This window comes from Mus caroli, chromosome 5 (genome assembly GCF_900094665.2).
Source record: "Mus caroli chromosome 5, CAROLI_EIJ_v1.1, whole genome shotgun sequence".
Taxonomy (NCBI): Eukaryota; Metazoa; Chordata; class Mammalia; order Rodentia; family Muridae; genus Mus; species Mus caroli.
Window position 1 is genome coordinate 105,776,897 of NC_034574.1, and position 21,154 is coordinate 105,798,050.

Sequence of the window (21,154 nt, forward strand, 5' to 3'; positions counted from 1 at the left end):
TAGACTATATACTGTCCCCAATGATAACAGATATACAAGGATGGGTCTGTTTTCACATGGGATGAAATCAAGGATCAGAAAAGGTGGTTACGTTTTCTAAGGCCACACAGCCAATCTGCCAGCGTTAGTCAGGCTCTCCAACCCACAATTACTCATGTCTGATCCGTGTTGGCTGCAACCAAAGGAATGACTGCAATATGGCTGCTTCTATCACCTGCCCCCGGCACTCGCTGTAGGAGCACCTGTGGTCCCGACCTTGTTGGTCACCCAGGTGGTGGACACACAAGGTGGTCATCTCTCTTTGTTGTCTACTGGGGCTTGTGTATTCCTCTGTGCTGATGGTTTGAGTGTCTCCCTTCAGACGACCAGCATGGGAATATAAAGGAAGGGGCCTTTCTGAGGCAAGTGGGCCCTGGGGTGGCTTACATGTAAATGGTTAATGGTGCGTAGCTCAGAGCATATACCTGTTACTCTGTTAGCAATGGCTGCTGTCCTCCAGAGAGAGCACTCAGCCTTGCATCTGTACACAGCAGCAACTCCTGAGGTGGTTTCTGCACCAACGCAGAGATAGAGGAAGCCAGAGCTGGAGCAAGGTGCTCTATAGGTGACTCAGGCCACCTGGTGTAGATGGCAACCCCACCTGTTTGGCCTCGCCCCTGGTCATAGGCCTGGGAGGCCCCAGCCCAGCTAACACACACCTCTTTGTATCTCTCCAGAGTAGAGACAAAGGTCCTGTGGTAGAACAGCAGCTGCAGACGTTCCTGGGCATAATTGTAACAGAGCTCCTCGAAAGTGGCCGCCCGGTCCTTGCCCTGGTGCCTAGGATTTTGAAAGCCTGGAGTGTCAACCACCATGATGGAAGCCATAGACAGATGGTGGGAGGAGAAGGATCTGGGGAGAGAAGAGAGGGGTTCTGAGCTCACATGGAGTCTGCTAGGTCAAGCCTTCCCCATAGCAGAGATGGAGAAACTGGGGTAGCATTCTAAGGGGATTTGGAGATCTGGCTTCAAATCTTAAGCTCATCATTTACAGGTTGTGTGACCCACTGACACCCACCCCAGACAAGTAACTTAACCTCTTTGATCATGGCTTTCCCCAGCTGTTAAATGGTGACAGGGGTGAGCTAGTCCCCTGCTGCAGTAAAGGAAACCGGGTTTAAGTGTCAATGCCAGCCCTGATGCGAGGCTTTCAGCAAACATGACTTTTCCATCAGTCCCCAAGTCAGAAGCCACCTAATAACGCCCCTCTCCTTCCCCAGGGCACACCGCAGTTGAGAAACCATTTTGTGTATGTTTTATAGAGGTGTTTTTTCCTTAAAGCTTTCACCTCCTCAGATGTTTCCAATGCCTCTGTCAAGGGTGAACAGCCTGGGCTACTCTGATCAAAAGACAAGATGGGATAGAAAAGTTCTGAAGCGGTCCCTAGTGTGCCACCATCCCGCTCTGCAACAGAGGGGCTGTGTGTCTCTGGGGAGTGGTCTGACCTCTCTGATGCCCATCTGTGAGATGATTAAAGGTAGAAACTTTAATCCCAAAGGCTTCTGGGCTTGGAGAATGGACATTACAGCATGCCCAATGCTGTGACTACACAGCTTGCCCTGTGATTGGTGCTCAGCCAAGTCCCCAACACTCATCACCACAGGCAACGTCTGCAGTCAGATCTGGAGAGCATGCTTTGAACCTCAGTTCTCACTTCTGTTTGTGAAGATTTTTCTATCTATAAAGTGGGGTCAAGTGGGAGAGCCACCACGGAGACCACTGTGAGAAGAGGGTGAGGTTGGAGAGGCAGGCACTTGCTAGAGCCCATAACCACCCTGGTGACCTTCCTCATCGAAGCCTCCTATTGTGGAAATGCCTGCCTGCCATCCAGGAGAGGCGGCCTCTCTGCCTCAGTTCACCCCCTAGCTCTGAGCATAGCCCTCCCTTCCTCTAAGCACACTGATCCTTTGCCTTCTAGATAAGGTGTCTGTGCCTCCAATGGATGGTAATTACTCAGAGATAGAGGGAGATGATTCCAAGACCTCGGTGACTGGAGATCCTGGCTGCTCACGGTTGCTACGCAGCAGTTCATCCCTTAACAGGATTCAGAATCCTAATTATGCTGTGAGCTCTTGCAGAGAGGGAGACCCCCTCCCCGTGTTCCCCACGGGCCAAACTGGAGCTGCTCAGTGGGTTTCTGAGGAGGCTGGGCTCAGGACAAACCTGGACTGCTGCCCACAGGCTACCCTACCATTCTGCCCTTCTTATCCCGACACTCAGCAGGAGAAGCTAGAGAAATCAATGACAAGGGCCTCTGGAAGACAGCAGTGGATGGTAGCATCTTCTAGATGACTCCTCCCACCTCTACACCTCCCTGTCTCACCCGAACAGTGGGCTACTGTGAGCAGTAAACACCACAAGGCAGGTCGAATCATTGTGGCCATCCCCAGACCTTAGCAGCTGTCCCTAAATCTGTAACTTTTTATTGGTGTGTGTGTAGGGGGGTAAACATGTGTGTGCATGTGTGCATTGTGTGAGGGGTGTGAACATGTGTGTGCATGTGTGCATTGTGTGAGGGGTGTGAACATGTGTGTACAAGTATGGGGTTGTGAACATGTGTATGCATGTGTGTGCATGTGTGCATTGTGTGAGGGGTATGAACATGTATGTACATATATGGGATTGTGCACATGTGCGTGCATGCATGTGCACATGTGTGAGGGGTGTGAACATGTGTGTGCACATGATGCGTGTGTGTCCATAATGTGTGCACGTGTTTGTATGTACATATAGAAGCCAGAGGTCCTTGTCATGTGTCATCTGCCATTTCTCTTCCCCCTGTTTTTTGAAGCAGGGTTTCCTCGCTCGCTGAACTTGGAGCTCAGTGCTTTGGCTCACCAAATGATCTGCCTGCCTTCACTCCCAACCCCCAGCGCTGGTATTACAGATGTGTGCCTCCATGCCTGGCCCTTTCAGGTGTGGTGAGCTATGAACTTTGTCCCTTTGGCTTTAGTGGGGAGAACTTTGCCCACTGAGCTGCACTCTCAGTCGCTGCTGTCGGTATTTTCACAGCGAAAAACTTATTTCAATGAATTGCTTGCTTCTTCTAATCTCCCGAGGACATGGAGGCTTTAGAGTTGTGGGAACCAGAGAGGTAAACAGACTTGGTGAAGTCACACAGCCAGGATAGGATTTAAGCTCAGCTTTTCCCACCTTACAAAAAAGCCCTTCCTCTGTTCAAAATATGCCGCTCTGCAAGATGGCCCTGGTTTGTTCCCACTAAGCGCTGCAAGAGACATGGCCTCAGCCAGACAAGAACACTGTTACCTGTTGATGAGGGAGACCACCGCCACGAAGAGTTCTTGGTACAGGCCAGAGGCCATCCCCTCTACACACTCCACACCTGTCATCTTCAGCCCTGGCATGGGGAGACAGAAAGGGATTGGTAAATGGAGGTCATGACCTCTCCTGAGGCCAAGGGCATCGATACCAAGTAGCCAGGGTCACCAGAGTAAAGGGACACTCACTCTGTGCTCAAATAATATGCCCATAGTTTAAGGCCAAGGTACAAACATCCATGGTCCATATTATTTTAATCTATGTCTCCATTAAGAGGCTGGGCGTGCCCTGAAGTAAGAAACCATCTGAGGATAGGGCACAGCATGGAAGTGAGTTCATTTGTCTTTTTTCTCTACAAGTAGACACAGGTTCATCTTCAGACTCCATCACTTCACTCCTAAGATTTTACTCAGATGAGAGGTTCTGAGAAATAGAGCAGCCTGGCTTCACAATGTCCTCTGATTGTTTAAATTGGCCAGAATCACTTTGTTGTGATAACTCGGCCATCCAGGCAGAGCGAATGGCCAGAAACCGGGACTCTGTCCATGCAGAGGCTCAAGTCAGGCACAGAACAGTGGCAGACAGCAGCAGAGGGCTCCTCCCCAGTGCTAAAGGACTGGAAAGCCTAGCAGGCCTCAGATGTGACTGAGTTCAGGGTCACAAACACGGTTCACTAAAGCAACTGGCCTTGATGAGGCTGTGCAGCAGAGAGCAGCCAATCACAGCTCTTGACCTCCCACCCAGTCCCCTTCACAGAATTAGAATCCATTGCCCCTCAAGACAAATACTTCTGCTTGCACATTCTTGACAGCCTGCCCACTGCTGCTCTCAAGCCTTCCCTGTCCCTCCTTTATCTCCATCCCCACCCTGGGCTGTTGCTAGGCAACCCACGGCCTCACAGTATTGATCTGAGGCACACAAGTCCCCTGTCTGCTTAATGTCTGTCTCTGAGACCTTTGCTGGACAGACCAACTCAGACTCAAGAAGTGTTGTTTGTCTGTCTGTCTTGAGTGTGTACTTTGCACCTGTCTTTTCCACTCATGCTATAGGCAAGCCATCTGTGTATGTGTGTGCATACACAAACATGCAGTTCATGTGTGTGGTATACTACAAATGAGAGGAGACAGCAGAGCACAGGCCCATGTATGCATTTATGTGCATGCCCATGTATATATTTATGTACACACCCATGTATGTATTTATGCACACATGCATGTTTGTATTCATGAAACAGAAGAGGCATCCATCTTAGGGGATGGTAGACTGCTCCAGGGACCCCCAGGGTCAAGAAGTTTGTCCCCTAGAGCTAGGTCAAACAGACCCCTATTATCACCACAATCCCTGCTGTCTGACAAAGCACTGCTTACAGAGAGTTTGCAGGCTTCCCTGGGTCCTAGGGCTCTGATTGCCTCCATATTCTGCAGGCACAGCCTCAGGACCCAGCAGACTTGCTCTGGTGAGTACAGACCTCTCACCAGCTGCTTATGCCCAATCCAAGATGCCCCTTGGGCTTTCTGTATCACCTCAGTGTCTACCCTAGACCCAGCATTTGCCACCCCATCCCACTCCCACTGCCATGTTTCTGGTCCAGTGTGTTGCCTCTCATCTAGTGGCTGTGTATGTCTGTGTGATGGGGTGGTGTTACATGTTCATGTAAGTGTGTGCCTGTATATACAAATATGTGAGAGTGTTGCATGCATGTGTCTGTGTGTGTTGGAGGTTACATGTTTATATAGGTGTGTACATGCATGCACACATACAGGCATGTATGCACAAGAGTGTGTGTACATGTGTGCATACATGTGTGTGTATGTTTTTGTGTATGTGCATGTGTATACATGTGTGTATGTGCATGTTTGTGTGTATGTGAATATTTGTGTATGAATGTGTGTGCATGTGTGTATGTGCATGTGTGTGTGAGTGCATATAGATGTGTGTATGTGCATGTTTGTGAGTATGTGTACATGTGTGTATAAACATGTTTATGTGCATGTATGTGAATACATGTAGATGCATGTATGCATGTGTGTACTTGCACACTTATGTGTTTGCATATTTGTGTGTATGTGCATGTTTGTGTGTATACATGTGTATGTGCACATTTGTTTGTATGTGCATATGTGTGTATATGTATGTACATGTGTACATGTGTACATGTGCATGTTTGTGTGTATACATGTGTATGTGCACATTTGTTTGTATGTGCATATGTGTGTATATGTATGTACATGTGTACATGTGTACATGTGCATGTTTGTGTGTATATGCATATTTGTATGTGTGTATGTATTTGCATGCCAGAGGGTGACACTGGCACCTCACTCCATCACTTTGTGCCTCACTTTTTGACACAGGCCTCTCCCTGAGCCCAGAACTCACACAGTGGCTCCCAGGAGAACCTCTGCCTCCTCAGTGCTGGCTGCACTGCTCTGCCCAGTTTTCAGGAGGGTTCTAAGGATTCGAACTCAGGTTCCCATGCTTGCATGGCAGAAACTCCCCCCACTGAGTCACGCCCCAGCCCTTGCCTGTGATCTCTACAGGTTCTCAGCTTCTCCTCCTAGTCGCTGCTCAGCTTTTGACACTTCCAGTGAGCTAGGCAAGCCACACCCAGCCCCATTAAGCCACTTTTCAGCTTCTCTGTGTGCCCTCCATCTTCTCCCCACCTCCCTCTCAGTCCTCAGCACACCAGCCTTGCTCTCATCCCTCATACAGGTAGGTCTGCCTCCCCTGCCTGTCAAAATCTCACAAACACAAAGCCCTGGGTGCTACCTGAGTGCTCCATCTCCCCGCGTGGAGGATCCTCCCAGGGCTCAGTGGCCTCCTTGGTTCCTGACCAGAGTGAACCATTTGACCATAAACACCAGACAGGGAGGAATGATTTCCTGCACATGTGCACAGAACACTCAAAGGGAGTCTTAATGAACATAAGAAAACGTGGGAAAGCATGAGGTGCAGCTACTAGTGCAGCCACGGCAAGATCCAGCCCCCCATAGTGTAGCCTTGAGGACTCGATACCTGAGCAGGTCTCGTTGTCCTGTAGGCCCTGGCGCTGCAGCCCTGACGTCATCTGCTCGATAATCTGCCGTAGGTGGTGCTTGAAGGTGGCGGTGTTCAGTTCCTCGTAGTCACAGCCCAGGGCCTCAGCAGCGTGGTTGGCCCACTCAAACCGCATGAACTGCTTCCGGCCCACTGCACAGAGGATGGAGAAGAGATGAGGGGTGAGATGCCAGACACGGGGTAGCTGCATGCCCAAGAACACCTCAGGGAGTCTCGCCTCTTCACAACCATTTTGCTTTTTTTTTTTTTTAAGCCATTAAAGATAACATAGAGAAACACATTAAATGGAGATAGGGTAGACTTGGGATATATCCACCTATGTATGTATTTATGTGCACCCCCATGCATTTACTTATGTGCATGTCCATGTATACATTTATATGCAAATCATGTATTTACTTATGTGCATGCCCATGTATGTATTTATGTATACACCCATGTGTCTGTTTATGTGCATGTCCATGTATTTATTTATATGCATATCCATGTGTTTACTTATGTGCATGCCCATGTATATATTTATGTACACACCCATGTATGTGTTTATGTGCATGTCCATGTATGTGTTTATGTGCATACCCGTGTATATATTTATGTGCACATCCATGTATGTATCTATGTGCATACCCATGTATTTATTTATGTGCATGCCCACTATGCTCAGCCCATGTTTACTGAGAACCTTTGACATGAGAGCAAGTCACACATGTCAAATGACAACCCTCTCGCAGCTTACAGTCCAGGCAAGGGGTTGAGAAAGAAGCAAGCAGACAGACAGTTGGTGAGATAATCTCAGGTAGTGCACGCTGCAGGGAGAGACTAGTGTGGACACAGAGAGATGGTGGTTGTGTTAGCGTGTGCTGCTCAGAGGGACACTGGGAGGATATGACGGTGGGCTCAGCTGTGACCAGGAAGGAACCTAGAGACTAGGAGTTGGTAGAGAGGCCCTGGGACAGAAATGAGGAGCACAGCAGGGAGGAGGGCAGCCAAGTGGAGGCCATTTAAAACCACCTGACTTCGTGGAGCTCAGAGCTTGCTTACAAGCAAAAGCTTAAGTAAAAGTGACAAGGAACCGTCCCACAAGAGGATGTGAAGTCATTTCTAAAATGTTGTCACAGTGAGAGAGCAGGGAGGGGATGGTGATAGGGCTCAGCAGGTGAGGGGCTTGCCACCAAGCCTGAAAGACCAGAGTTCAATCCCCAGGACCCTCAAGGCAGAATGCTGGGACTAAGTCCTGCAGGTTGTCTGTAAACGCCACGCAAAGAAATAGATGTTTTTAAATTATTTTAAATTACATGACAAACAGGAACATAGTCAGCCGGGGATCGCAACAGGGCGAGGAGGTGACATTTTCCAAATTCCCTACAGTAGCTGTGGGCTGATGTTGTGACCCAAATACAAATAACTGACTAATTAAAACAAATCACAATGTGCTCCTTTTGAGGGTTCTGTCTCCTTGCAAATGTGTTTCTTTCTCTGAAACAGAGTCTCAGCTACCCCACAGGCTGCCAGGGCCCAGTGGGCCAAGTAGACAACTGAACAATCGAACAATCGGTCTCGGGGAGAAATGGGAACCCTGGGGGAGATTCTGCCCATGACTTTAACCAGCCTGAACTTCGTACCCCCCCACCCCCATCACCACCTTCACCTCTGGGGTGCCAGAGCGGTGGATGTGGGTGGTCTGTGGGTGGTCGCTGTCGCTTAGAGGTGACAAAAGGGACTCAGAGGATCGCCGGACAACACAGAGCCACCGAGTGGAAGAACCCGCAGCCTCTGAAGCCCACCCCATCCTTCAGATGTCACCTAGCACATCCTTAGGACCCGGGTACACGGTCCCTGATGTGAATCGAGCCGTCTATTTCTCTCAGACAAACACGTGTAAAGGGAGACATTAGTGCTCCATCTCCAATGAGAATCATTGTCGGCTGTCACAAGAGAGAAGTAGAAACACATACACGACACCGGGCGCCAGCAGGCCATTAGATTCTAATTAGATCCGTTACCTCAGCGTTGCTGAAGCCGGCTCTCTCTTTCTTAAAAAAGGAGCTGAGCAGGCATTGGAGAGGAGCCGGATGGTCCATTTACCCCTGGATGAGACCAGACCTAGGATGGGGGTGGGGGTGGGGGCGGGAGTGGGGAGGGGACAGGAGGGTCCTGGGAACTCTCTAACAAGAGCCGGCTTCCCCACTGCTGAGTTCCGCGCCCCCCACCCCACCCCACCCCACACCACTGTGAACATCTGCCCTGGAGTCTCTGCCCCCCTACCCCACCCCACCCCCATCCCCTGCAGTGACCTGCAGAGTCTGGTGAAGCTGAGGAGAAGGAGGTTGGCGGTGAGGTTTCTGGGAGGAGTCACGGGAGGCCTGCAGGAGGCGTGGCCAGTAGCCCAGGTGCTGATCCCAAACTCGACTCCTTTGCCTTGGTTCAGACAGGAGCAGCAGCTCCGGGCACCCCAGGAAAGCCAAGGACTCAGAGGAGCCACCCGAGGAGGAGAGAGAAGGCCCTGGCTAAGATCACAGCTTCAGATTACAATTTCCACCACTGCCATTCGCGGATGACCACTACTCAAGCACAATTATGACCTTTGGCATGTCGTGAGAGTTCCCAAGATCCCTTTAGGCTCAAAGTCTGGGTGGAGAAGGCAGGTCTGCCCAGTACACTGTCGCCGCCGTGTCTCCACATGTAAACTCCAGGGGGCGCTCTTGGCCAGGCCCTGGCCGAGCTGGGCACCCAGCTACAGGTCTGTCAGCTGCTTCAGGAAATGGTTGTCTGGTCTTACACCAGGAAAATGCTAGCATTGGGAACCAGCGTCCCCTCTAGGGGTTCAGTTGACTAAAGCTACTTCTCTACTGAAATGGGGTCGTGGGTTATACCAGCGTCTTCTACTAACCCCCTCTAAGGACATTGTTGTGCTCCTCAGAAAGACCCGCACCGAGGTTGGGGTAGGGGAACATGCCCCAGCATCTAGAGGAACAGGGACATGCCTCCATGTGGTCATCAGTTAACAGTAATGACAGCCATTGAGATTTAGGTGGGGCTTACGTGCCAGGGACACTTCTGGGATGCTCACAAACCCTCCAGGAGAGTGTGACCAAGACACACAGTCTATTTTCCTGCCCAGCATGCTACAGGAAGCAAACAGGGTCCTGGCCAGGCCCTGTGCAGCAGCGACTCCGCCATTCTGTCTTCCATGGACGCCGAGGGTTCATTACTGTCACCAGACCCCTGATAAGTCACCCAGGGAGGAACGAGTCCAGGAGTGGATGAGCTGAATGGCTGACAGCCAGCTCTGGCCACTCTGTCCCCTGCCTCCCCACCAAGACTTGGAAAAGAGAATGTACGAGAGTCGCTTTACCCAGAGAAACCAGCCATCTGGACCCTCAGTCCCCCATCAGGACAGCAGGAGATCAAGCTGAAAATAAAACAGAAGGGAGCTGGACAGAGGGGGTCAAGAAGGGGTTGTCAAAGAGAGAGGTCGGAACCAGTTCTGACAGGGAAAGGGTGTGTCTCTCCCTGCCCCCAGCCTGCTGCAGGGGGTTGCCCACATTTGCTGGATGCTCTTCTCAGCATCAGCTAGAGTCCCCAAAGCTGTGCCTGGGGCATCTTCCTGAGTGCGGAGGTCATTCCCCGCTGCACGTTGGACTGGCAGCCATTTCTTTCGTTTCTGGTGTAAAACAAAACCCCTCTGTAGCCAGGGAGCAGGCAGCCCCACCCCTGCTCCCCAGATCTCAGCAAGCCCCTTCTGGTACTTCTAGGCTCATGGCTCATGTGTACCCGTGTCCTGGATCACCGGCTTCAGCATCTTGCCCTCAGCTAGCCAAGGACAGGTTCAGGAGAGGCCACCCGCCTGTCATCACAGATACCAGTGTCTAGCTGGGTTTCACTTTAAATGATGGCAACTTAGGAAAAGGTCCAGAAAGGAAGCCAACCTCTCAGCAAAGCTGCCTTCTCTCCTGCTGTCATCTTGTTTATTCCCCAGAGGCTACCTGCATTTGTCTGAGTGAGGCCAGGCTCAAACCATCAGTCACCTAGGCAGGGCAGAGCTGACTCAGTGATTCTCAGTGGCAACAGAGGCATGGAACAGGGCAGGATGGCCTCAGAGTTGGGTGTCTGTCTCCCCAGAGTTCATCTAACACACTAGAGGAAACAGAGGCTCGGACATGGCCTAGTCTGTAAAGGGAGGGCATGAGATGGGATCCCCAGGTTTATCAGCACAGGCACGCAATCCCAGCCGTGGAGAGGCAGAGACAGAAGCCTGTAGCTTGCTTAGGCAAATCAGAATGCCCCAAGTTCAAAGAGAGGCCTTGTTTCAAAATATAGGGTGGAAAGAGATCGAGGGAAAGCAGCCAAATTCTCTTCCCAGGTCACACACGGAGGAAACCGATCCCTGTACCATACCCCTGCCTGGCTAAGTGTCATCTCTATGGGACTTCTCAGGGCCTTCAAAGCCACTTTTGTGAGTCTCCAGAGGGTGTGTGTGTGTGTGTGTGTGTGTGTGTGTGTGTGTGTGTTTAGCCCAAAGTAACCTCAGGATGCCTTCACAGAGCCTGCAACACTTCCCAGGTCCCATTAGATACTTCTCTGGGAAACTCTGGTTCAGTTGAAAGAGACCCCATGGTTACTCTGTCTCCAGAGCTACCAGGCAGGCAACACAGTAATGAGAGGAGGACTGAGAGGGAGAAGGGCAGGAGTGAGCGCAGATCCTGAGGCTGTAGAGTCTGGGACTCAAATCTACTCTCAGAGGCAAGGTTTGTAAGGGAGAGGGAGAGAGAAGAGGGGAAGGAGGAGGGAGAGTGAGGATAGAGAAGGGAAGAAGGAGAGAGAGGGAAGGGACAGAGGAGGGAGGGAGAAGGGAGAGTGAGAGGGAAGACAGAGAAGGGAAGAGGGTGAGGAAGGAGGAGGACAGAGAAGAAAGGAGGGAGGAGGGGGAAGGAGGAGGGAGAGAGGGAAGGAAGCAGCAAAGGAGGTGGGAGAAGGAGGAGGGAGAAGGAAGCAGATGACAGAGGAGGGAGGGAGGGAGGGAGGAGGGAGAGAGTATGCACACAAGCCGACAATGGCACAGCTATTGTCCCTGCGCACCGTGGGTTCAATTGCTATCAATTACCGTGACCTCCTGCATTTATTAATAACTGAGTTGTTCCTCCTTCCAACAATAGCTGAGCTGTTCCTGAATTACTCAACATTATGGGACTTATTTATAATGCCAGAGCATCTGGCTCCCACTGCCTCACACAGAGATTTACAATTCCGAAGCCCAGAGAAGACTGAGGCCACCTGCAGAGAGGAGATAAGCCAGGGCTGTGGCTCTGCCACAAGAAGGAGTTTGCTCTGGAGACAAAGCCGGCTGGTTCAAATCCCACCTCCACCACCACCTGGTGCCACGCAATGCCCTGAGAAGTGAGGCTGACTGTCTGACCCTCAATTGCCATCTTTCTCAAAATGAGGCCTGCAGAGATCAGAGGGGAGCATGTGTGGAGATGTAGCAAGGCTGTGGGCACCAGCTCCACACCCAAGCCATGACCTGCTCCTCACCTGAACCATCCACCCTCAGAAAAGAGGGATGGGGAGCAAAAGGTCAACCAAGGAAGCATCCGGGAACAAGGTCTCTGTCTAGAAGGGCACAGTGGGAAATGACCCCTCCCACACTCTTAAAGAGCTTCCTGCTCCACCCACAGGCAACATGGCCCTGCCCACCCACATGGCTCCCTCTGCCTTGAAGGAAGCAGGCACCAGCATCATCTCTGCTGTGCACACATCTGCACAGAGAACCATCTAGAAACTGCTGTGGAGTTACACATGCTGTTCTGGGAGGTGATGGTCCCGTGGGAAATCCAGGTGGGGTGACTTCAGACTGACCCCAGCAGGCTTGCTTTGGTGTAAGATTTCTCAGAGTCTCTAGTGTACCCTGTACACTGAGAATTCACAAGAGGAAGGAATAGTCCCTGGGGAGGTCTCCCAAAATGACACAACCAGGGGGTGATAGGTGACAGGGACCCTTCATGGCTCCCACAGGGAGATTGTGGGAAGAGCCAGAGGTCAGATGTCCTAAGACTGTTTCAGCCTAGCTGTGATATCTCAAACAATATCGCTTACTGGGCCTTGGTCTTTTCATCTGTAAAATGGGTTGGCTGCTTTTCCACTGGCCATTTAAGAGTGAAGGCAGACTCGTGAGGTAAAGCCTCACAGGGGACTCAGGGAGTCGTCAGCCAAAGGGTGTCATACAGGATGACAGCAAACCAACAGCAGAGCCTTGAGTGACCTGTCCCAGGTCACTCTGCTAGAAAAACGGACACCAGGAGGGACATCAAACTACCACCTTTCAACAGCCACATGCTCTTTGCAACAGCAGGCCGCCTAGGTCGCTCAATACATCCGTTAGAAACTACTTAATCAGCCACATCAAAGTTATGACCATTATTATAACCATCACTGCCATCAGCATCACCAGGACCCTGATTACCACCATCAGCACCACCTCACAACCATCAACACCACCATCAGTACCATCAGCAGCACTTTGCGTGGGAGTAAAATTGCTTAAGCAGCACTTCCCACCGGGCGACCACTAAGGGACATCAGCTTCCGCTATTATTCAGAGAAACAGAGTCTAAAAGCACAGGGCCTTCTCTGACACGCCGAACCCCAGAGCCCCCATGCTGCTGCCTCTCCACTCACCCCCGAGGTCTGGAGCTGCAGGGAGCTCTGCCTTCCAGCCCCAGCCACTTCGGGGAGTTCATTTTTCAGAAACTTCTAATTGTTTCCATCCCAGAACAGCCATCCCAGCTTAATGAATGAGTTCAATATGCTCAGAAAATGTAGAATAAATCCTTGCCTGTGGCCCAGAATAGGCCTACTGCACAGCTGCTGGGCCAGAAGCCAAGCCACCAGCTGGGACAGGGCGGACAGGCGCAGATTTGGCCTTAAGAAGCACATGGGAAGAGGGGGACAGGGAGGAACTGGGCCTCAGGAGCCCTGGGCCCGAGGACAGAGAGATGGAATTACCCCCTTCCCTAGTCACATGACAGCCCACAGCTGTCCATCTACCGTGCCAAGGAAGGGCTTTGGGTGGGAACTCAGACTTGGCGTCACACGGAGAAAGAGGATGAAACAGCTATGCGGACCCTGCTCATGACAACTCCACAGCCTGGAGCAGAGCTTCCTCTCTGCCTGCATCTGTTCTGTAGGTTTGGTGCCTGTAGGACCCCCCCGGGGGGAGGCAGCCCAAGGCTGTGCCAGCTTGGAACTCTCCTCCCCTGAATCATCTCTGAACACACCACCAGCAAAAGTGTAGTGTGGAGAGAATGAGGTGGTGTCCCCGGGCAGCTGGGGGCCTGACAGCCTGCAGACACAGAGGCTTGGAAGGAAGGGAGATAGGGAGTGGGGAGATGGCGCCCTATGTGATAGCACTTGCTGCTCTTGCAGAGGACCTGGGTTCAGTTCCCAGCACCTGTGTGGAGGCTCGCAGCTATCTATAACTCCAGTTTCAGAGCATCCCATGCCGTCTTCCAGCCCCCAAGGGTAGCAGGCATGCATGTGATGCAGGCATACACGCAGGCAAGACAGTCATACACATAAAATAACTGAAGCAACCAACAGAGCCAAACGAAGCAGCAATGGCAAAAGTGGTAAGAGAAAGGAGAGAGAGAAAGGAGGCTCGATGGGAGAAGAAGGGAGGAAGGGAGTCTAAGTTTCGCTTTGGGGATGTGACAAGTGCCATGACCAAACCCACTTAGGGGGGAGGAAAAGGTACTGTTCAAGACACTGTCTCCCTTGAGAGCAGCAGGGCACAGGAGGTGGAGGGCCTTTGCTCGTTGGTATGGAATCCCTTCGTACTGTTTCTGGTTCTCATAGACACTAATTGTGAGTGGACCCGAAGGGGTGAAAGAGCAGAGAGACAGACACCCTAACCGGAGTGGGGAAGGTGCTGCCTTTTACTCATGCTCCCTCCTGTGCTCAAGATGTCCCCAGCCTAGAGGGCCTCCATGCCTCCGCCTCTCCACCCCTCCGCCCCTCCACCCCTCTGCCCCTCCACCCTTCTGCCCTTCCACACCTCCACACCTCTGACCCTCCACACACCCCCAGGCCTCTGTGACTCCGCCCCTCGGCGCCTCCACACCTCCACACCTCCACGCTCCGACCCCTCCACGCCCCCATGCCTCTACCCCTCAACTGACCTCCCCCACTCCCACTCCCACTGATTCTGCCAGTGTCCGACAGAAGATGGGGTGCCAGGCCCTTGTCATTAGAAACCTCTGTGCAGAGACCCTCTAAGGGTCCCAAATTACAGCCCCATTCATTCAGGGCCTGGCATCTTTATGACGGTGGCGGTGGCGGTGGCGGGGAGGTTGGTGGTGGCCTTGCACTTCACTCTTCCCCACCACAGCCCTACTTGGGCTTATATACGACCGGACTATGCCATATATTAGGCAGTGGGTCAATGCCAAGCAGGCTGGTGAATTTAATGAAGAGCAAATAAATTAAACACACTACCAGCCTTCACAGAGGAAAGAGGCCAAGGCACCTAAGCCGTAGACATGAGTGTCCCCCAGCTTGGCTGACAGGCTGGATTCTAAATGCCACAGTCCTCTCTGTACAGCAATGAGGGTCAGCAGGCACAGTGACACATGGCTCCACTTTCTGTGGAAAGCGACGAGCCCACAGGGTTTGGGGAGCAGACTGATGACAGTCACAAGTTTCCTCACCAGGAAGGACTTCCTACTGATGACAGTCATATCTGGATTAAGGAGACCTGCGGGGCTGTAAATGGTCTGGTTAAACAGAGCCAGTCTCACAAATGTGCTGGCTTGGGCATTACTGTCACATTAGGCAGAGGACAACACTGAGTCCCCAAGGACAGAGAATCACCTTAACCAAGAAGGCAGACTGGTCCCAGGAACACCCACAGCCTCAACTTACAGTTATTCCCCATTCTGCTCAGGTGAACTCCCAAACAGTGTTGTTGGGGACATCAAAGGGTTGTTGGAACCAAGGAAAGACTCATACAAAAGAGTGGTTCTCCGAGCACCCAGAATGCACCTTGGCATGAGCACAGCCAGGCAAATGCAAGGGAACTGTAGAGACAGATCCCAAGGTCAACACCCCGGATGCTGTGGGGTTTGGCATCACAGAACAACCTCTCTGAGCCTTGGTATCTGGAGCTCGGGTCTCCATGGTCGCATGTCAATCACTTTGCCAACCGAGCCACCTCACAGCCCCAGCTCATTTTACTGAAAGAAAACCGAAGCTCTGAGCTTCCCCGCAGCGACCTCTGAACTCTCATGCATGGCACAATTTGCAGGGATCCAGTGGACGCCTCTCAGTTAAGAGCGTCAGTGAAAACTGTCACACTCAGTCACCCCACAAACTCCTCATGATGAGACCCACCTCCCCACTCCCCCGCATCTCCCCACCGGACCATGACCACTGGTTTCAGCTAGCAGGATCCAGCTTTCTGAAGCAGGTTGAGGAGGCAGTCGGGATCCTTGATTAATGAAAATGAGCCTAATATATTTCAGAGCGATCTGTTATGACACAAAGCAGAGACGTTTACACACGACTGTGGATTTTTAATAGCTGATTCTAGAACAACCCATTATGAAATCTTCCAAAGCAGAAAAATACAGTAAATCATGGGGCAGGGCTTCCGAGCAGACCAAGGCGGCTCTTCATAAAATAATGTGGAAGGTAGGGTAGGAGGGGGAGACAGAAGGAATTACTGCCCTAATCATGAGTTAATAAAATATTTATAGACATGGGTTTCTTTCTTATCATCCTGGGCATGTCCATGGGAGGGAAGCCCATGAATGCACATCGGAGGGGATCCCTACCTGTCCCAGGAGGAGAGGGAATTGCCCTGAGACCCTCTTAACCATGGCTTTACACATCAGGTCCTGGGGTCTCCTTTGCAGCTGGAGGCAAAGAGTACTCATTTGAGTTGGGAAGGAGAGGCAGGGTGTCTGCTGGACTGGTCCACAGCTGCCACTACTCATCATCATCATTATCAACAACAACATCATCTACCCCCTCAGCATCATCCCTACCTCCTCATCCTAATCTTCCTCCTCACACACCACCTTCTCCTCTTCCTACTGAATCTGTTCCAGACAGCCTGGAAATCTCCTTCTAACAGCCCTCCCCATTGAGTGCAGCCTGGAGCTGTCAGTCGAGGAGTTCTGGCCTATCAGAGCCAAGAGTTGGTCATGAACTCCAGGGTATTGCCTCTTCCACCAAGTCTACACTAAAGGGAAGACCATCTATGTTTGCCCAAGGACCAGTAGAAGCTATAGAAAAGGATTTGAGAACCCAGAAGGCGACCTACATGGAGGCAGAGAAGGGGACAAGATGACATCATCATGGGGATACCAGAGCCACAGAGTGGATGGGAAGGGGCTCCCTAGAGTCTTCATGGGATGTGGGTGCAGAAAGCCTGCTCAAGACTCCTGGCACCGAGTACTAAGAGGGGAGAGGTTGGGCTCCTATTATTTATATCATCAAGATGGTGGACATTTGTCACAGTGCCACAGCAATAGGAGACACAAGAAGCCGTTACAGCAGACCAAGCAGAAATGTGATCACAGTGAGGGCAGCGAGACCAGAGCATCTGCAAGGAGGAAAGGATGGGGCAAAGATGCCCAAGCCACAGAGACACCAGGGATGTGACGTGACCATCAAGCTGTCAATCATAAACCATGAACAAAACTGACAAGAGCCCAGCATGTATGGCAGGGAGAGCCGTCCAACACATGGGCAGCCTCTGCTCAGAGACTAGGGCTGCTCTGGCCAGCAGAAGCCACTGGCAACTCAAAGTTATTAAAATCACATTCAACCCAGGGATGGAGAGAAAGCTCGGTGTGCAAATGCCTGTTGCATTAGGACAAGGATCTGAGTTCAATCCTTGGCATGCGTGTGCATGAGCCAGGCATAGAAGCCTGCTGCTAACCCAGAGCTGCAGAGACAGGAGGGTCTTCAGGTGCCTCAGCCAGCCTACTATGACCCGGCAGCTTCATACCAGTAAGAGACCCTGTCTGAAAACCCAAGGGGGACAGAATCTGGGGAATCAATCCTAAGGTTTCCTTTGTCCTACACACACACATATATGAATCCACATACTACATACATACACATACTACGCACACATACATACACACATAAACATGCATACATGCACACATATACATACACACACACCACACACATGAACATGCATACATGCACACATATACTATACATACACACCACACACATAAACACTAAACAACTCACAGGTACACACATACATGAACAGCACACACTACATGTACATGCACACACACATGCATACATACACATACGAACACACGGCAAACTATACTCACATACATGCATATAATACACAGCAAACATATACATGCATACCATAGACACATTGCACAATACATATATACCACATACCACACACACATCACACAAATACATGCACACATGTACATGTATACTATACACAGAAGAACACAGATACATACATGCACATACACACATAGAAGTACACTACACACAACACACATATTACATATACACACAGGCACACATGAACATCACATACACCACACACACTACAACACATATATCACATACACATGGACACACATGCACACATTACATGCACACACATATACACATACACACATACCACATACAAATGTACACATACATACCACACACATACATGCACACATATGCATATGCACATGTGCTCATACACACACGCACGCACACATACACAATTACTAACAATTGTAAACTCAACCCCTCAGCCCTGGGCTACATTTCAGGTGCTCTATGGCCCTATGTACCTGGTGACCACTGTGACAGTGGGGATAACTGACAGGGTCCCATCAGTGTGACAGGTTCTCATGGACAGCATGGGTTCAAGGTCACTAAGGAACCCTGAGACACACACCACAGCAGACAGGGCAGGAGGGACCGTACCTTTGCACGCCCCTGCTGCACCCAGGTGGTAGATGGCCGCCAGCACCCGCCAGATGGCTTGCTGCTCACCCTCTGAGATGCCCAGCAGCTCCATGGCACCCCGGAGCTGGGAAAATGCAGCGGCCGCCTTCTGCTTGTCTTCAGGCTGGGGGAGGGGAGAGAAGAGAAAGGCCACGTCATGGTGGAGAGACTGGAATTCACAGCTCAGAGCCGAGGTCAGTCTGCCGGGCACATGGTCGGTTTATGACTGCAGTAAATTACCCACGGTTAAGCCAGGCTGACTTCCGGGAAGGTTGTAAATGTCGTTTGAGTCTGGTTTGGGGTGCAGGGCAGGTTTTATTCATTCTAGAAGGATTTATCGGGCTCCGATTTGCACCGAGCTCTGGTCTGGATGCCAAGATAAAGGAGCCTAGCGTGGCCCTGGAGCCTCTCCAGGCAGAAGGATGGCAACATAAAAGCAGTGGGGTGTGGAAACGACCCTGTGGCAGATCCCAGGTCTAAGCGGGGACACAGGAGATCACAGAGAAAGAGCAGAACCTGGGGCAAGAGCTTAAAAGGTAGATACAGAAACTGATCATGTGATCAGGGTAGAGGGTCTCACATGGGAGCAAGGTGACAGCCATGACTAACTAGCAGAGGTCACACATAGGGACGTGAAGGAGGAAGGCAGGTCAGACCCAAGACAGCCAGCGGTCAGCATAAGGAGCAACAGTTTCCCTCCTCGATGGTTAAGGACTGAGACATGATCCCACTTAGATGTCTGGATCCACAGCAGACATCAATAATCAATCAAGATCCCACTGCAAGCCAATGAATCCAGATTCACTTCAGAACACCACCACTGGCCACCACACCCAGGAGCCAGCATGGGGCTTGCTCGGCACCCTCTGTGGGACAAAGGGAAGTTGCTGGAGGATTTGAAGCAGGAAAGAATGGCCGACTGGGAGGTCCGTGGGTTACTGAGCTTCAAGTGTCTTTTATTTTTTCTCTTTTTTCAGATTAATAGCTCTAATTATATTTGTCTGAATATTAAAATTAATTTTGAAGACCCGCATATGAGCCATCTGGCTGAGGACGCACTGCCCAGAAGTCTGGAAGGCAGAGAAAGTGAGGCGGGAAGAAGAGCCCTTCTGTCAGTAACCCGACACAGCACATAATGAGAGACCAATTTGTACCTGGTCCAAATAGAGAATCTGGGTGACACAGGGCAGGGCAGCCTGTTAGAGCTGACAGGCCCTTGAATTCTGTAGAGTTCCATCACCCAGAGAGGGCATGGCATAGGCCGAAGGTCACACAGCATATTGACAGCAGGGAAGGCCGGAAGGCGTCCCCGATTCCCACCCATACCGATTCTTTTCAACTGAGACTCGAGAGCCTCCTCGGCCAATTGGAACAACATCAAAGCATGCAGTGACATTGAGAGATTCGCCTTGGAAGCGTTTCAATTAACAGCAGAAGCATGTCCCACCTCTCTGTCATATTTCTGGGCCACCACAGAACCACCAAGTCCCTAGCAACCAGGAGCTGAGCCTAGCAACCGCAGCTGCTCCACCACAGCAGAAAGAGGGGAGGAAGGCACCACCCAACAAAGGCTCGGTTATTTATGAGATTTCAAAGTAGCAGGAAAGGACGCACAGAGGACAGATGGTGAGATTATCCTGACTCCCAATGTCAGTGAGGAGCACTCGATTTTGAATAACAGGTAGAGCCCGTCACTGAGGGGAGACTCTCAGAAAGCCTCACTCTTGTCTCTCCTCTCCCAAGTCTCTTAGGAAACAGAGAACGTGGATTTAGAAGGAGATACGTTCCGTCAAACATGATGAGACCCAGGATGCTGGTTAGAGAGCCTGTTGTTCTGTAAGTAACTCTGAATAGTGCTCTGACCGATCTGCTCTTGGGTAAAGCTGTGAAACCAGAAGTAAGTCAGATGAGTGCATACATCACCCCCAAGGAAACTGGGGAGCAGAATGAGAAAGGCTACACAGGAGGGGGTGAATCCAGAGCCCGGGGCGGGAGTACTATACAGCAAGGGAAAAGAACAAGCGAATGCTATACTCACTCCAGTGTGAGGCTTCTAAAGCCAATACCAAGTCAAAGATGTCTGACCTGAAAGGTTGCTCTTTATCTGCCTTATGTCACTAGTTTAAAGTGTTTGAGGCTAGGAGAGTTCCATCCTAAACAAGCTGCTAAGCCCATGACCATGGCACACAGCATACACATGCACACACACACACACACACACACACACACATGTGGATGTCTTCCCTTGGGATGGCTGTCTGAGAAGTTCAGAGCACAGCATTGCACCCCATGGAGCCTGAGGCTGCACCCAGCAGAGCCAGCGCACAGTGGGGAGATAAAGCTGGCCAACTCAGGCCACCTTCTTCATATAAAGCCACCAATGCTGTCATGGGAGGAGCCTCAGAGTATCCCAAAGTCCCCACGCCAGACATAATGATTTTAAAGCAATTTTTTTCCTTCTTGCTCTGACCCAAAGATTTATTTATTATTATATGTAAGTACACTTTAACTGTCTTCAGACACACCAGAAGAGGGCATCAGATCCCACCACAGATGGTTGTGAGCCACCATGTGGTTGCTGGGATTTGAACTCAGGACCTCTGGAGAGTAGTCAGTGCTCCTAACCGCTGAGCTGTCTCTCCAACCCGACACTATGATTTTAAGGGTTAAGTCTCCAACACTCTGGGTCTGTTCACACCACAGCAAGCACACAGCTATGTGGGAAGCTCAGGCAGGGCACAGGGCTCTGTGGGTGGCTTAGAGGCACGCGTGTGCATGTGTGTATGTGTATG

The 21,154-nt window shown here is 51.1% G+C and overlaps 1 protein-coding gene across 1 annotated transcript in view; it reads right to left on the reverse strand.

The window, feature by feature from the left end:
- Window positions 1-21,154, reverse strand: part of Myo18b (myosin XVIIIB) — a 208,929-nt gene that overhangs the window by 151,269 nt on the left and 36,506 nt on the right. The window contains exons 12-15 of the mRNA XM_029477836.1: window positions 18,342-18,486; window positions 6,333-6,506; window positions 3,306-3,396; window positions 699-891 (exon numbers count right to left, since the gene is read on the reverse strand). Of these exons, the coding sequence (XP_029333696.1) occupies window positions 699-891; window positions 3,306-3,396; window positions 6,333-6,506; window positions 18,342-18,486 (603 nt within the window). The remainder of the gene's footprint in view (window positions 1-698; window positions 892-3,305; window positions 3,397-6,332; window positions 6,507-18,341; window positions 18,487-21,154) is intronic.